General features: G+C 56.7%; 1 protein-coding gene across 1 annotated transcript in view; it reads left to right on the top strand.

Annotated features, from left to right (window-relative positions):
* Window positions 1–17,625, top strand: part of RAP1GAP (RAP1 GTPase activating protein) — a 206,650-nt gene that overhangs the window by 161,127 nt on the left and 27,898 nt on the right. Inside the window, 9 exon segments of the mRNA XM_078611272.1 lie at window positions 202–246; window positions 722–760; window positions 4,414–4,632; window positions 5,770–5,873; window positions 10,811–10,889; window positions 12,462–12,515; window positions 13,785–13,868; window positions 15,632–15,732; window positions 17,573–17,621. Of these exon segments, the coding sequence (XP_078467398.1) occupies window positions 202–246; window positions 722–760; window positions 4,414–4,632; window positions 5,770–5,873; window positions 10,811–10,889; window positions 12,462–12,515; window positions 13,785–13,868; window positions 15,632–15,732; window positions 17,573–17,621 (774 nt within the window).

Raw genomic sequence — 17,625 nt, 5'->3', positions numbered from 1 at the left:
GTGTGTGTGTGACAATGATGGTGTGTGTGTGTGACAATGATGGTGTGTGTGTCACGCAGTGTGCCGTGCGATGTCTGTGATGCATGGTGTGTGGCGATGATGATGATGGTGTTTGTGATGATGTGTGGCTGTGCTGTGCGATGACGGCGATGACGACGGCGACGATGACGGTGGCTGACCACGTGTGTTGCTATTCCACAGGGCAACAGGATAGATGACCAAAGGTGCCCCATGCCCAAGCCCAGGGTGAGTACCGAGCATCGCCACCACCACCAGATCCACCACCCCATCTTGCACAACGCAACAACCACAGATCCAGGTGGGAGGGTGGGGACGATGGGGGCAGAGTCACCACCACCATCACCACCCCCCTCCCCTTCCCACCTGAAGATCCCCAATAATGAGTATATTTAAATCCTTTGGTTCTTTCGGCAAAGTGACGTCGATCGATAAAAATGAAGTGAATAAAAACAAACGAAAAAACAAAAGCATAGGAATTCCTGCAGTCGCGAAAGTTCTACGTCGAAATTGAACGAGCGTGTTTCTGACACGGAGGAGGCTTTCGCGACCGCCGTTCCGATTCGCGACTGGTCTGTGCAGGGCGACATCGCCACGGTACGCAGGGCTCTAGGAAAACACTCACCCTGACCGCCTGCTCCCCTCTTGCACCCCTCTCTCCTCCTCCACCCACCCCCCTCCTCCCCATCCCCTGTCGTTGCAGTCGGAGGATGACTACATCCCCTACCCCAGCGTCCTCGAGGTACGTCACTCGCGGGCGTCCGAGCGCTCCGTGGGGGCCGCGGTTCGGATCCGGCGGGCCTAAGCGGGTCGCCCCGGTTGGCGAGATGTTAACTACCTCGCCTGGTATACAGGAGGTCGTTCGTGGGTTTCGATGCCGACCCTGACGCCTGCTGCTGTGTCTTTGGAGTCCCTCTCTCTCGTGTCTCTCTCTCTCTCTCCCCGTGGTCGCGTGGATTTTTCCACCGGGTCCTCCGGTTTTTTTCCCTCCACATTTAGAACGTTACGTGTTTATAGAGCATTTGGCTGCCGCTATAACATTTCCACACGGTGATGATGATGATGATGATAAGCCACTTTCGTTGAGCTTTCATCACGTGTGATGGCCAGATCGCTTCTGAAAAAGAGCCATTATAGCCCAGTCGGGGGCCTTGCCTGGTAAAAGAAAAAAGAAAAAAATGTTTTTAACAAAACTGCCACCTTTTTTTGCATATACCGCAATACCTGCAGTCGGAATGCAAACAAAAAACATAACTCTGATAATGTACGCACTGTCCTTGAAGTTGATTGGTCCACACCCGAGACAGCTTTCCTTAGAGCCTAGTCTCACATGGTGTTGGACCAGATGACGCCAAAAGGCGCACAGTTTTGTTGCCAGATAAAAGGGTACAACAAAAAAAAATTATCATATTTTGCTACTGGAAAATGAGTTTCCAATGGTGAACATGTTTGTAGTTTAGTTTTTATTGTCGCCGGAGCATTTAACCGACGGCGGTAGGAGGAGCCGTCGGCTCCGCGAGCAGCGGGGACGTTGGCCATGGCCGCGACGTCGTGGGCAAGAGTGGGGGGCCCCCTGAGTGACGTCGTCGCCAATCCGAATTTTGCACGACGACAAAAAACAAAATAGTCGTCGCGAAACGCCGCCGCGGGTTACTCCATCGGGTTTACAGATGGCAACGTCGCTCCCTCCCTCCCTCCCTTCCCTACCACCACCACCCCTCCTTCGCTAACCCCCCCCCCACACCTGCGAAAACTCGTGGACAAACACACAGGCACGCAAGGCCTCATCATAAAATCGCAGTCATCGTAGCAATGACGATTGCGCAAAACCGCGCGACGCCTGTTCGCCTAAACCAGGCCACCGACCGACCTTCTGGATCGCAGCAGCAGCAGCGGCGGCCTCACCCCACGTACGCCGCAAAACAGAAATGAAGGCGAGACGGATGGAAGCGAGAGTCCGGGCTGCGTCCACCCCACACAGGGAGGGGGGGGGGGAGACCCCCTACCGTCGAACCTCCCCGTTCCTTGAACTTTTCGATTTAAAGTTTTCGTGACTGCAGGGATTCATCTTCTTGGTTCTTTCGGTAAAGTCACGTAGAATGGAAATAATAAAATAATAAAAATAAAACATTAAATAATTCTCACGACGTTTCGGCCACAACGCAAGCTGCCGCCCTCAGGTGAAGACCAGGTCTGTCGGGAAGGCAGCGTCACCTGAGGACGGCTGCTTGCGTTGTGGCCGAAACTTCGTGAGAATTGTATTTTATAATGTTTTATTTTTATTATTTTATTACTTCCCTTCTACGTGACTTTACCGAAAGAACCAAGAAGATGACGTTCCTTGAACGTTCCACGCCGCCAATGATCGACCATCAACCGAATCGGGAGCGGCAGTGCGGGGGGGGGGGAGGTGGGATTCGGTCGATGGTTGACCATCAACCGAATCTCTGCGCCGTCGACCGGCATCATAACCACCGCGCCGTTGCCGCCGCGTTCGCTCCCTTTAAAGGGACGAATGGGCGAGATCCGCTCTGCTCCTGAAGCGGGCGATTGGAGTGGCGCATATGAAATGACATCTTTTGATCTCTTCTCATTGAATCCCGCACGAAAGAAGGTCGCAATAACAAAGCGACGAGCACGCCGGCGCGTCCGTTGTTGGCGGTGCCGACGGCGTTGTGGCCGGCGCCGTGGGTCGGCTCCTGCAGAACTGGTCAGCGGTTAAGAGGCGAATCCTCGCAGAGCGACCGGCAGTGAGTTCCACATAGATGGGGCTGGATACCGCGGACGTGAGCGAGTGAGCGGGCGGGCGGGCGGCTGATCGGGCGAGCGGGCTGGCAAGCGGGTGAACGAGCGGGTGGGTGAGTGAGTGAGCGGTTGAGTAAGCAGGTGAGTGGGTGAGTCAGCGGGTGATTGGGTGAGCAGGTGAGTGAGTTAGTGGGTGGGTGAGTCGGTGGGTGGGTGGGTGAGTGTGTGAGCAGGTGAGCATGTAAGCGAGGGAGTGATGGGGTGGATTAGTCGGTGAGTGAGTGATTGAGCGGTTGAGTGAACAGGTGAGTGGGTGAGTCAGCGGGTGATTGGGTGAGCTGGTGAGTGAGTCGAGTCAGTGGGTGGCTGAGTGTGTGAGCAGGTGAGCATGTAAGCGAGGGAGTGTTTGAGTGGATTAGTCGGTGAGCGAGCGGGTGAGTACATGAGCGAGGCGGCGAGTTAGTGGGTAAGTGGGTGAGTGAGTGAGCGGGTGAGCGGTTGAGCGGGTGAGCGGTTGAGCGGTTGAGTGAGTTCAACGACGCGTCACCTTCCCCGCGTTTGGGGGAGGGCTGCGAGAGCCAGGTTTTTTGTTTCCCCGCGTGTCACGACTTTGGGCTCACGACTCGCACACGCCAGGGGGGGGGGGGGCGGGGAGCGGGGGGAAGAGCGATCAATGTAGCTCATGATGTGGCCCGGGGATGATGAAAAGGGCCCAAGCCTCTTCATTTATTCAGCGCGGGCGCAATTGGGCGTGCGCCTAATTGCAAGCTGGGATTGGCCGCTGTGCCGCTAGCCGCCCTCGCTCCCCGCGCGCTCGTGAGCGGAGGAGCGCAGCGCGCGAAGCGAAGCGTCGTCGTGTTTATCCGGGGAACGTATTCACACGTACACACACACACGCGTACACGCACGCGTGCACGTACACACGCACACACACGCACACACACACACGCACACGCACACACACGTATGCACAAAGACAAAGATCCCCCGTATAGCCTTAAAAGACTGTTGGGGCAAGTGCTGTTAGCGAGCACCTATGAAGGTCGGCACGGCACACGAGGGGGTGGGTGGCCAGCACCACGCCCGGCCGCCTTTGTCTCCCCAGTGGCGATGTTTACGCAACTCACCGGGTACTCATTTGAGGCTGAGTCGACCTAGGGGAGGCCCAGGACCGGCTCTGATAATCGTCACCGGTGGTGTTGGTGGCCGCGAGCGGGAAGCGAACTCGGGGTTGCCGGGTTCGCAGCGCAGCGCTACCCGCTACACTACCCCACAAAGATAAAAGATCTCCCGTATAGCCTTAACAGACTGTAGGGGCAAGTGCTGTTAGCGAGCACCTATGAAGGCCGGGACGGTACACGAGGGGGTGGGTGGCTAGCACCACGCCCGACCGCCTTTGTCTCCCCAGTGGCGATGTTTACACACGGGTACTAATTTCAGGCTGAGTCGACCTAGGGGAGGCCCAGGACCGGTTCAGATAATCGTCACTGGCGGTGTTGGCCATGAGCGGGAATCGAACCCGGGTCGCCAGGTTCATAGCGCAGCGCGCTAACCGCTACACCACCGCTCCCCACTACCCCACACACACAGACAGACACACAGACACACGCCGTGTGACCGTACGCGTGTGTGTGTGTGCGTGTGTCTCAGGTGCTACAGCGGGAGCCCCCCTACCCGTCCGTGATACTTCCCCAATTCGGGGGCTACTGGATCGAGGGGGCGGAGCGGCGGGGGAGCCACACCCCCGAGGGGGAGGGGCCGCCCGCCACCCCCGCCCCCTCGCCGGACTCCGCCCCCTCCCCCGTGGACCCCCTCGCCATCGAGAGCCACCGCACGGCCCACCTCTACCGGCAGCACTTCCTCGGGCAGGTGAGACCTGGCGGAGGGAGGGGGGGAGGGGGGCATGGGGGGAGGGGGGCATGGGGGGAGGGGGGCATGGTGGGGGGAGGGCATGGGGGGGGTCTGGATTCAAAAATGTGGAGGGACCACGGGGAGAAAGAGAGAGAGACGCATGGAAACTCCAAATATGCAGCAGGCATCGTCAGGGTCGGGATCGAACCCAAGTCCTCCTGCATACCAGGCGAGGTTGTTAACATTTCCTAGCCACCGTGGCGTCTGTATGGGGTAGAAAGGCCCGTTGCCTGAAACGTCGCCTGTTACATGCAAGGCAGAGACCTCGCTGAGAAGCGAGCGCTAACGGAATCGGCGCTATAAGGGGTCACCACAGCATTGCATGCATGGGGTTGCGTTCCTGACGGCGTCTGATAGGCTCGGAGCCGTGCTTCGCTCTCATTGGCTGAGCGATTGATGGGGGTGGGGCACGTCTGCCCGGCCGCGCTGATGTGTGGCGTTCTCACTCGTAAGCGCTCTGTAGTATACAAACATTTTCTTTCATTATTTGTTGCTTGTTATTGTTGGTGTAATCGGCTACGCGCCCGGCAGACACCCCAGTTCGATTCCCGCTCACGGTCAACACCGGCGACGGTTATCTGATCCGGTCCTGGGCCTCCGCTCAGTCGACTCAGCCTCGAATGAGTACCTGGTGCGGTGTGTAAACATCGCCACTAGGGAGACAAAGGCGGCCGGGCGTGGTGTTGGCCACCCACCCCCTCGTGTGCCGTGCCGTGCTTCATAGGTGCTCACTAACAGCACTTGCCTCAACAGTATCTAAAGGCTATACGGGGGATCTTTGTCTTTGCGTGCGATGATGTGTGTGTGTGTGTGTGACGATGAGTGTATCATGCGGTGTGCTGTGCGATGTTTGTGATGTATGGTGTGTGACGATATGTCCCGTCTAATAATGACGGCCACCCACCCCCTCGTGTGCCATGCCGGCCTTCATAGGCGCTCGCTAACAGCACTTGCCCCAAAAATGTCTTCAGGCTATACGGGGGATATCTTTGATCTTTTTGACTGTGAAGGCCACACACTCACACAGTTGTTGTTGTTGTTGCCATTGACGACGCCGTTGAGTGTTGTCGTTGTGACCACCATCGTCCGCACCAGGAGCACTTCAACTACTACGCTGTGGACCCCGCGCTGGGCATCATCATCTTCTCCGTAAAGCACGAGGTCGTGTCGGAGCAGGAGCACCTCCGCATGATCCTCCGGTAACGCGCCCGCAACCCGGCGACCCGACGATTCCAACCCCCGCCTCCCGCGCCAGCGTTGGCCCAGCGTTGGCCCAGCGTTGGCCCAGCGTTGGTCCAGCCTTGGCCCAGCGTTGGCCCAGCCTTGGCCCAGCCTTGGCCCAGCGTTGGCCCAGCCTTGGCCCAGCCTTGGCCCAGCGTTGGCCCAGCGTTGGCCCAGCCTTGGCCCAGCCTTGGCCCAGCCTTGGCCCAGCGTTGGCCCAGCCTTGGCCCAGCGTTGGTCCAGCCTTGGCCCAGCGTTGGCCCAGCCTTGGCCCAGCCTTGGCCCAGCGTTGGCCCAGCGTTGGCCCAGCCTTGGCCCAGCGTTGGCCCAGCGTTGGCCCAGCCTTGGCCCAGCGTTGGTCCAGCCTTGGCCCAGCCTTGGCCCAGCATTGGCCCAGCCTTGGCCCAGCGTTGGTCCAGCCTTGGCCCAGCGTTGGTCCAGCCTTGGCCCAGCGTTGGCCCAGCCTTGGCCCAGCGTTGGTCCAGCCTTGGCCCAGCGTTGGCCCAGCGTTGGTCCAGCCTTGGCCCAGCGTTGGTCCAGCCTTGGCCCAGCGTTGGTCCAGCCTTGGCCCAGCGTTGGTCCAGCCTTGGCCCAGCGTTGGCCCAGCCTTGGCCCAGCCTTGGCCCAGCGTTGGCCCAGCGTTGGCCCAGCCTTGGCCCAGCCTTGGCCCAGCGTTGGCCCAGCGTTGGCCCAGCGTTGGCCCAGCCTTGGCCCAGCGTTGGTCCAGCCTTGGCCCAGCCTTGGCCCAGCGTTGGTCCAGCCTTGGCCCAGCGTTGGTCCAGCCTTGGCCCAGCGTTGGTCCAGCCTTGGCCCAGCCTTGGCCCAGCGTTGGCCCAGCCTTGGCCCAGCATTGGTCCAGCCTTGGCCCAGCGTTGGTCCAGCCTTGGCCCAGCGTTGGCCCAGCGTTGGCCCAGCGTTGGCCCAGCGTTGGCCCAGCATAGGCCCAGCGTTGGTCCAGCCTTGGCCCAGCGTTGGTCCAGCCTTGGCCCAGCGTTGGCCCAGCGTTGGCCCAGCGTGGCGGTCTGAACCGTCGGCCCGACCTTTGCGTCAACGTAAATTAGGCGGGGCAGGGCGGATGCAGCGCAGTGGGTGGCAGACAACAACGAGGTGCTGCGATTTTTGGTACGCGCAAAAAACCGCAGGATGCACAAGCACAACGTGCCTGCACAATGTTATGTTGATTCCACTATGAATTACCCAACCGGTAATCAATATCCATTGTAATTGATATGCGTACCTTAACCCCCCGCACCTGATTGGCTCACAAGTGATGACGTCACAGCCACTTCCTGTTCATTTAAGAACGAAACAGGAAGAGAGTTTCTCCGCGACTCTGTGGCTGTCGCCTGATGCTGCTGCTGCTGGTTGTTGTTGTAATTACCGGCGAAACGTCACCAGGTACTCGAATTGTAAATGTTGTGGTGGGTTCACTCTCCAACACACAACCGGTTAGTGCTCCACTCGTAACGAATTGGCCACGTTCTGTTTACGTGACAAACCTCACCAATTGGCCGTGTCGGGTGGCGGCGGCGGGTTCAACGACACATTTATACATTCACGTGACCTACCCACAAAAAAAACTCCTCTTCTGTGGGTAACGCTTGCGCCCGCAGCGACAAGACGCCTGGGTTCAATTCCCCGTCTCGGGAGCCCTTTCTGTGTGCAGGTTTCGTACTTTCTCCCAATCCCCCCACCCCCCCCCCCCCCATTCAGCACGGGTTTCTCTGGTTTCCCTACCCGAGCTGAAGGAAGGAAAATAAAACAAAACCCCTTACAGGGCAACTGGTGCTGCTGGCCCTTAAAGGACCCCAGTGCTGCACACATTGCACTGGAAATCTACTCAACTGGGATCGCCGCAGGAGCAACATCGCCCCTCTACCTCGATAACTTGGGCGACACACGGTGGCTAGGAGATGTTAACTACCTCGCCTGTTATACAGGAGGTCGTGGGTTCGATCCAAACCCCGACAGCTGCTGCTGTATATCTTCTTGGTTCTTTCGGTAAAGTCACGTAGAAGGGAAATAATAAAATAATAAAAATAAAACGTTAAATAATTCTCACGACGTTTCGGCCACAACGCAAGCAGCCGTCCTCAGGTGAAGAACAGGGCTGTCGGAAAGACAGCGTCTGAATGAACACCACCAAGCTTGGCAGCGTACATTTAAGCTGGGTTGGAGGGGGAAGGGCGCCTTGACAAAGGAATTTGCATATCAAGAGGAATTTAGCATTTTGTTTTTCCTTCTACGTGACTTTACCGAAAAAACCAAGAAGATGAATCCCTGCTGTCACGAAAGCTTTAAATCGAAACCTGCTGTTGTATATTTGGAGTTTGCGTGGTTTCTTTCTCCACTTCGTTGAGCTATCACTCACAGCTCGGTGGGGTCTTACCCCGGTCAATTAAATAAAATAGTTTAGTTTTAACTTGGCAGGACCCTTAATTCTAGATTTGAAGCTTTCGTGACTGCAAGGATTCAGACTCTTTGTTTTTTCGGTAAAGTCACGTAGGTAAAAAAATGAAATTGAGACTCGGTGACGCTTTCCCCGGGTCAACGAGCGGAATAATAATCATAATTTAACACGTAGGCTTTCGCGACCAATATTATTCATAATCAACGTTTTTGGGTTTAGATCGCGTTATTTATAAATGTGTCGTAACCCTCCGCCACCCGACACGGCAAATCAGTAAAAAAGTGTCACGTTGACAAAAGACAAATAGTTCACTGCTTTAGCCCACCGGTGTGTTGAAGCTAAAGCAGTGAACTATTTGTCTTTTGTCAACGTGACACTTTTTTACTGATTGGCCGTGTCGGGTGGTGGAGGGTTACGACACATTTATAAATAACGCGATCTAAACCCAAAAACGGTGATTATGAATAATAATAATAATAATGATGATGATCATAATGACGATCATGAAATAGTTGTCAGTTCGCACCTGAATTGAGGATTGAACTGGAGGCGTTCAGCTTTGTGAGTCAAGGGCGCTATTCCGGCCGTTTGTATTTTGAGACGAGATCTGACGTCAAGGCGCTATTGTTCTGTGCGCGTCTGTGGGCGCGAGCCTCCGCCTCCGAGTGACGCCAAGTCTCCGCAGAGCAATGGCTGCAATTACCTCCCTTAATTATATTTTTGCCGAGCACAAAAGTGTGAGTTTTGCGCGAGGTTTGCCGCTGCAGCTGTGCCTGCGTGCGTGTGTCTGCGTGTGCGTGCGTCTGCGTGTGCGTGTGTCTGCGTGCGTGTGTCTGCGTCTGCGTCTGCGTGCGCGTGCGTGTGTCTGTGTGCTTGTGTCTGCGTGCGTGTGTCTGCGTGTGTCTGTGTGCGTGTGCGTGTGTCTGTGTGCGTGTGTCTGCGTGCGTGTGTCTGCGTGCGTGTGTCTGAATGCGTGTGCCTGCGTGAGTGTGTCTGCGTGTGTCTGTGTGCGTGTGTCTGCGTGCGTGTGTCTGCGTCTGCGTGCGCGTGCGTGTGTCTGTGTGCTTGTGTCTGCGTTCGTGTGTCTGTGTGCTTGTGTCTGCGTGCGTGTGTCTGCGTGTGTCTGTGCGTGTGCGTGTGTCTGTGTGCGTGTCTGCGTGCGTGTCTGCGTGCGTGTGTCTGAATGCATGTGCCTGCGTGCGTGTGTGTGCGTGTGTCTGTGTGCGTGTGTCTGTGGGGAGCGGTAGTGTAGCGGTTAGCGCGCTGCGCTATGAACCTGGCGACCCAGGTTCGATTCCCGCTCACGGCTAACACCAGTGACGATTATCTGAACCGGTCCTGGGCCTCCCCTAGGTCGACTCAGCCTTAAATGAGTACCTGGTGCGGTGTGTAAACATCGTCACTGGGGAGACAAAGGCGGTCGGGCGTGGTGCTGGCCACCCACCCCCTCGTGTACCGTTCTGGCCTTCATAGGTGCTCGCTAACAGCACTTGCCCCTACAGTCTGTTAAGGCTATACGGGGGATCTTTGTGTGTCTGTGTGCGTGTGTCTGCGTGCGTGTGTCTGCGTGTGCGTGTATCTGTGTGCGTGTGTCTGCGTGCGTGTGTCTGTGTGCTTGTGTCTGCGTGCGTGTGTCTGCGTACGTGTGTCTGTGCGTGTGCGTGTGTCTGTGTGTGTGTGTCTGCGTGCGTGTGTCTGCTTGCGTGTGTCTGCGTGCGTGTGTCTGTGTGCGTGTGTCTGTGCGTGTGCGTGTGTCTGTGTGCGTGTGTCTGTGCGTGTGCGTGTGTCTGCGTGCGTGTGTCTGCGTGCGTGTGTCTGCGTGTGTGTGTCTGTGTTTGAATGCGTGTGGGGAGCGGTGGCGCAGCGGTTAGCGCTCGCTGCGCCACAAACCCGGCAGAGACCCGAGTTGGATTCCCGCTCACGGCCACCAACATTGGCGGCGACTCTTATCTGGACCGGTCCTGGGCCTCCGCTCGGTCTGCTCAGCCTCAAAATGAGTACCTGGTCCGGTGTGTCAGCACCGGTACCGGGGAGACAAAGGCGGCCTAGCGTGGTGCTGGCCACACCCTCCCCCCCCCCCTCTTCCTGTGCCATGCCGGCCTTCATAGGTGCTCGCTAACAGCATCTGCCCCAACAGTCTGGTTAAAGCTGTACGGGGGATCTTTGTCTTTTATTTATGTACGGGGAGTGGTGGTTCAGTGGTTAGCGCGCTGCTCTCCAAACCCGGTGACCCAAGCTCGATTCTCACTCACGGCCAACACCGGTGACGACTATCTGGACCGGTCCTGGGCATCCCCTAGGTCGACTCAGCCTCAAAAACGAGTACCCGGTGCGATGTGTAAAACATCGCCACTGGGGAGACAAAGGCGGCCGGGCGTGGTGCTGACCACCCACCACCTCGCGTGCCTTGCCGGCGCTCGCTAACAGCACTTGGCCTCAACAGTCGGCTCAGGCTCCGCGGCGGAACTTTTGCCTCTTTCGCGTCTCCCCCCCCTCGTCGCCAAGGACGAAGGCGAGGACCTGCTATGACCTCATCCCCATCTCGTGCCTCACCGAGTTCCCCAACGTCATCCAGATGGCGAAGGTGAGACACGGGGCAACGTCACTCTCTGTGGGCCACGCAAGGGGGGGCGGCGGGGGCGGGGGGGGTGGTCGGAGGGGGGGAGGGGTCTGTGGGGTAGGATGGGATGGGGGGGGGCGGCTTTTCTTGGGTCAGGGGTCGGCAATTGAAATCGCAAGAGCAGCCGGCGGTCCTCAATAAATGTCGCCACGAAGCGGCCCTTGAAGAGCCGCCGGAGCCCTGTTGCCTTGGGTGAGCGGCCAACACTGGCGGAGGTTATCTGAACCGCTCCTGGGCCTCCCCTAGGTGGACTCGGCCTCAAATGAGTACCCGGTACGGTGTGGAAACAATGCCACTGGGGAGACAAAGGGCGTGGTGTTGGCCACCCACCCCCGGCCCCCTTAGGCGCTCGCTAACAGCACTTGCCCCAACAGTGTGTTAAGGCTATAGGGGGGACCTTTGTATATATATTTTTCTTTATTCCGTTTGTGTGATGCAACGAATACGTTTCCATCTGTAGCTCTCACCGGGAGCAGCGTGAAATCAAATAGAGAGCTACTTCTGTTTATGTATTTGGTTGAGTTTTTTTTTTAAGTTTAATCTGATTCTGCTATCTGTGGCGCGAGATGGAAGTTTCCGGCTCCGTGCGCTGAGAGAAACAGCCCGTGGAAGCGAATATAACAGAACTGCTTCTGAGATGACCTTATTATCCACACACACATGGGGCAACATTTGCTCGCACGTCCTGCCACATGTTTGCAAATTGCCAGGAGAACCGATATCTTTTTTATTGTACTAAGCATGTATTTTGACAAATTTAAGTGCATTACAAATTTAGTGTGCATCACGGTTTGAGTCCATGCATGTTGTATGTTGAACTTCTTTCGCGCCATACGTAGCCAACCATGCTAATCGGAGTCCATGGTTCTTTATCTGAATATATGGGTCTCCATGAATCTATGGGTCTCTATGTGAATCCATGGGTCTCTGTGGGAATCTATGGGTCTCTGTGAATCTATGGGTCTCTGTGAGAATCTATGGATCTCTGTGTGTGAGTCTATGGTTTCTATGTGAATCCATGGGTCTCTGTGAGAATCTATGGATCTCTGTGTGTGAGTCTATGGGTCTCTATGTGAATCCATGGGTCTCTGTGTGAATCTATGGGTCTCTCTGAATCTATGGGTCTCTATGTGAATCTATGTATCTCTATATTAATCTGTGGTTCTCTGTGTGTGTCTATGGGGTCTCTCTGCGAGTCTACGCGTCTCTGTGTGTGAGTCATTGGTGAATTGGCCAAGACTGTAGCCTCACTGCACGCACGAGTCCAATTTAATTACGGGCAGCTTACACCTGGACTCAACCCCAGGCTCTATGGAATTACCAGCATCTTTGACCTCTCAGCCGCTACTCCCTCCCTCCCTCCCATGGTGATGTCCAGGGGCGTTCGCTCTCTTCCCGTGAAGCGTCCAGCACGCGCGTCCGTGCCCCGTACAGAGCGTGGATGTTTGCGTGTGGAGGGTGACTGGGTCCCGGTGAGAGCGATGGGCGATGTGACCCTTGACCCCTGATCCCTGACCCCTGACCCTGTCGTTCCAGCTCGTCTGTGAAGACGTCACCGTCGATAGGTTTTCCCCGATTTTGTACCCGAAGGTGAGCAAAGTGAAGTCCATTCATTCGTGCGCGAGTTGATGTTACGGCCTCTAGTGGCTGCGGAGGGACACGTGAATCCATGACCTCCAGCATCCTCTAGTAGTAATAATACAAATGTATAAATAACCTTCGATTTAAAGCTTTCGTGACTACAGGGACTCATCTTCTTGGTTCTTTCGGTAAAGTCACGTAGAAGGGAAGTAATAAAATAATAAAAATAAAACATAATAAAACAATTATTTTATTATGTTTTATTTGTATTATTTTATTACTTCCCTTCTACGTGACTTTACCGAAAGAACCAAGAAGATGTATAAATAACCATCACACATTTACAATTTGGGCTGCTCTATATTCTCTCTAGCTACGGGGAATAGTAATCGGTTTTTTCCCCTATTATCTGGCAAAAAAACTGACACCTTTTTACAAGTGGATCATGTTTGCATTGACCACAATACCTGCGGTCAAAATGTAAACAAACAAAAAACAACTCTAATAATGTATGCACTGTCCTTGAAATTGATTGGTCCACACCCGAGACAGCTTTTCTTAGAGCCCAGTCTCACCCTGGTGTTGGACCAGATGACGCCAAAAGGCGCATACGGGGAATGTCGCGTTACGCGACCACCGTGCTCGCTGCGCAGTCCAGCCGGGGCGGATACGTGACTGGTCGGATACGTGACTGGTCGGATACGTGACTGGTCGGATACGTGACTGGTCAGATACGTGACTGGTCGGATACGTGACTGGTCGGATACGCGACGGGGCGGTTATGTGACGGGTCGGATACGCAACTGGTCGGATACGCGACGGGGCGGATACGCGACGTTCATCCTTAGTACGGCGCCCACCCCGGCCGACTTTTCTGGACGAAAGTCTCCCGAGTTAGCGCCCACGTGCTCGGCCGCGTCACGATCCGTCACGGATTGTTTGTTTTGTTTTGTTTAACTTTGGCCACGTTGCGACGATCTGCCCGGAGTCCGTCGCCGCTCGTCGTGACCCCGCGGCAGAGGTCGCAACCGGGTACCCGATACCCGTACCCTACCCGATACCTGGCTACCCGTACCCGGCTACGTGGTGGTGGCGGTGTGGCGTGACACGCTGACATCGATGTTGTTCTAATCAGTATCAATCACCCAGATGCGCTGCTCTGTTCCCCATCTCCCCCACCCCCCCCACTGCCCCACCCCCCCCACTGCCCCACTCCCCCACTGCCCCACCCCCCCCACTGCCCCACCCCCCCACTGCCCCACCCCCCCCACCCCGCAGGCGTCTAAGCTCATCGTGACTTATGATGAGCACGTGCTCTCCAACAACTTCAAGTTCGGAGTCATCTACCAAAAGTTCGGTCAGGTGAGCGTCCACCTCCCCGTTCTAGTCCCGGGTGTCTGCCACCCAGCCGCACAGCGATGGTCACCGCACGCGATCGAGTCTTTTCGACAGACCTGTTCTTCACCTGAGGACGGCTGATTGTGTTGTGGCCCGAAACGTCGTGAGAATTTTATTGTATTTCGATTTAAAGCTTTCGTGACTGCAGGGATTCATCTTCTTGGTTCTTTCGGTAAAGTCACGTAGAAGGAAAATGATAAAATAATAAAAATTTAACATAATAAAATAATTCTCACGACGTTTCGGCCACAACTCTGTCTCCCCGACAGACCTGTTCTCCACCTGAGGGCGGCTGCTTGCGTTGTAGCCGAAACGTCGTGAGAATTGTATTGTATTATGTTTTATTTTTATTATTTCCCTTCTACGTGACCTCACCGAAAGAACCAAGAAGATGAATCCCTGCAGTCACGAAAGCTTTAAATTGAAATTTATTTCTTATTTTACCAACAGGTAAGGCCCCACTGAGCTGTGTAGATCTTTTGTTATCACAAATGACAGCTCAACGGAGCGGCTTATCGTAACGTTTATAGCAGCCAGATACTCGAAGGTCTACGCGACCACGGGGAGAGAGAGACACCGCAAACTCCAAATATACAGCAGCAGCAGGCGTCAGGGTCGGGATGGAGCCCACGACCTCCTGTACACCAGGCGAGGTAGTCAACATCTCCTAGCCACCGTGTTTGAACAGTCTCCGCTCAGTCATCGGTGACTGCGCAAAACAAGGCAGTCGTTCGATTCGTGCACACGCACACAGGCACAGCAGCACACCTCGTGTATTAAACACCCCACCATGTACTCGTTTAAGGCTGAGTTGACTGAGGGGGTGGGGGGTTGGGGAAGTGCGGGAACTGGCAGCAGTTCAAACATCACGCGATGTCGCCCGTGGTCGGGCGGCTGGGTTCATAGAGGAGCGTGAAAACCACCACCGCCACCACCACCACTACCACCGCCATCACCACCGCCACCACTACCACCGCCATCACCACCGCCGCCATCACCACCGCCACCACCACCACCGCCATCACCACCACCACCACCACCGCCACCACTACCACCACCACCGCCATCACCACCGCCACCACCGCCGCCACCACCACCGCCGCCACCACCACCACCGCCATCACCACCGCCATCACCATCACCGCCACCATCACCGCCACCATCACCATCACCGCCACCACCGCCATAACCACCGCCACCACTACCACCACCGGCACCACCACCACCGCCGCCACCACCACCATCCCCACGATCCGTTTACAGACAGCCGTGAGTGAACCCTGGCCAGAGCACGTCTCCTCGGGGTCACGGTGCGTGCCGTGATCCTTTGACCTCTCGCACCCTCCCCCCCACCCCCCGTGTTTGCGTGTGTGTGGGGAGCGGTGGTGTAGCGGTTAGCGCTAAGCTGCGCTACAAACCCGGCGACCCGGGTTTGATTCCCGCTCACGGCCATCACCAGCGACGATTATCTGAACCGGTCACGGGCCTCCCCTAGGTCGACTCAGCTTCAAATGAGTACCTGGTGGGGTGTGCAAACACTGGGGAGACAAAGGCGGCCGGGCGTGTTGCTGGCCACCCACCCCCCTCGTGTGCCGGCCTTCATAGGTGCTGCTCGCTAACAGCACTTGCCCCAACGGTCTGTTCAGGCTATACGGGGGATCTATGTCTTTGTTTGTGTGTGCGTGACCCCCCCCCCCCCCACACGTGACCCCCCCACGTGACCCCAGACGTCGGAGGAGGAGGTGTTTGGGAACAACGAGGAGAGTGCCGCCTTCGTGCAGTTCCTGGAGCTGCTCGGGGGCACCGTGCAGCTGCAGGGCTTCAAGGGGTGCGGGACACACGCACTCACCACCACCTCGCTCACCACCTCGCTCACCACCACCTCCACCACCACCTCGCTCACCACCACCACCACCACCTCGCTCACCACCACCATCACCACCACCTCGCTCACCACCACGCTCACCACCACCTCGCTCACCACCACGCTCACCACCTCGCTCACCACCACCTCGCTCACCACCACCACCACCACGCTCACCACCACCACCACCACCACCACCTCGCTCACCACCACCTCCACCACCACCTCGCTCACCACCACCACCACGCTCACCACCACCACCACCACGCTCACCACCACCACCACCTCGCTCACCACCTCGCTCACCACCACCACCACCATGCTCACCACCTCGCTCACCACCTCGCTCACCACCACCACCACCTCGCTCACCACCTCGCTCACCACCACGCTCACCACCACCACCATGCTCACCACCACGCTCACCACCACGCTCACCACCACGCTCACCACCACCACCACCACCCTCGCTCACCACCTCGCTCACCACCACCACCACCTCGCTCACCACCTCGCTCACCACCACTCTCACCACCACCACCTCGCTCACCACCACCACCACCACCTCGCTCACCACCACCACCACCACGCTCACCACCTCCACCCCGACCCTTCTCACCACGTTCCTCACCACAACGACACTCGCCACGACGACACTCCTCACCACGAGTGAGTGGGTGCATGAGTGAGTGGGTGAGTGAGTGGGTGAGTGAGTGGGTGAGTGAATGGGTGCATGAGTGAGTGGGTAGGTGAGTGGGTGAGTGGGTGAGTGAATGGGTGCATGAGTGAGTTGGTGGGTGAGTGGGTGAGTGAGTGAATGGGTGCATGAGTGAGTGGGTAGGTGAGTGGGTGAGTGGGTGAGTGAATGGGTGCATGAGTGAGTTGGTGGGTGAGTGGGTGAGTGAGTGAATGGGTGCATGAGTGAGTGGGTGGGTGAGTGAGTGGGTGGGTGAGTGAGTGAGTGGGTGGATAAGTGAGTGGGTGGGTGAGTGAGTGAATGGGTGCATGAGTGAGTGAGTGGGTGAGTGAGTGGGTGGGTGAGTGGGTGGGTGGGTGAGTGAGTGAGTGGATAAGTGAGTGGGTGGGTGAGTGAGTGAATGGGTGCATGAGTGAGTGAGTGGGTGAGTGAGTGAATGGGTGCATGAGTGAGTGGGTGGGTGAGTGGGTGGATGAGTGGGTGGGTGAGTGAGTGAATGGGTGCATGAGTGAGTGAGTGGGTGGGTGAGTGGGTGGGTGGGTGAGTGAGTGAGTGGATAAGTGAGTGGGTGGGTGAGTGAGTGAATGGGTGCATGAGTGAGTGGGTGGGTGAGTGAGTGGGTGGGTGAGTGAGTGAGTGGGTGGGTGAGTGAGTGAGTGAGTGGGTGGATAAGTGAGTGGGTGGGTGAGTGAGTGAATGGGTGCATGAGTGAGTGAGTGGGTGAGTGAGTGGGTGGGTGAGTGGGTGGGTGGGTGAGTGAGTGAGTGGATAAGTGAGTGGGTGGGTGAGTGAGTGAATGGGTGCATGAGTGAGTGAGTGGGTGAGTGAGTGAATGGGTGCATGAGTGAGTGGGTGGGTGAGTGGGTGGATGAGTGGGTGGGTGAGTGAGTGAATGGGTGCATGAGTGAGTGAGTGGGTGGGTGAGTGGGTGGGTGGGTGAGTGAGTGAGTGGATAAGTGAGTGGGTGGGTGAGTGAGTGAATGGGTGCATGAGTGAGTGAGTGGGTGAGTGAGTGAATGGGTGCATGAGTGAGTGGGTGGGTGAGTGGGTGGGTGAGTGGGTGGGTGAGTGAGGTGTGCGTGTGTGTGTGTGCGTGTCCGTGCGTAGATTCCGTGGCGGTCTGGACGTGACGCACGGCCAGACGGGCGTTGAGTCGGTGT

Source organism: Lampetra planeri, chromosome 36 (genome assembly GCF_965212315.1).
Source record: "Lampetra planeri chromosome 36, kcLamPlan1.2.h2, whole genome shotgun sequence".
Classification (NCBI taxonomy): domain Eukaryota; kingdom Metazoa; phylum Chordata; class Hyperoartia; order Petromyzontiformes; family Petromyzontidae; genus Lampetra; species Lampetra planeri.
The sequence above is the reverse complement of the archived record's forward strand: the minus strand, read 5'-3'. Positions and strand labels throughout refer to the sequence as shown.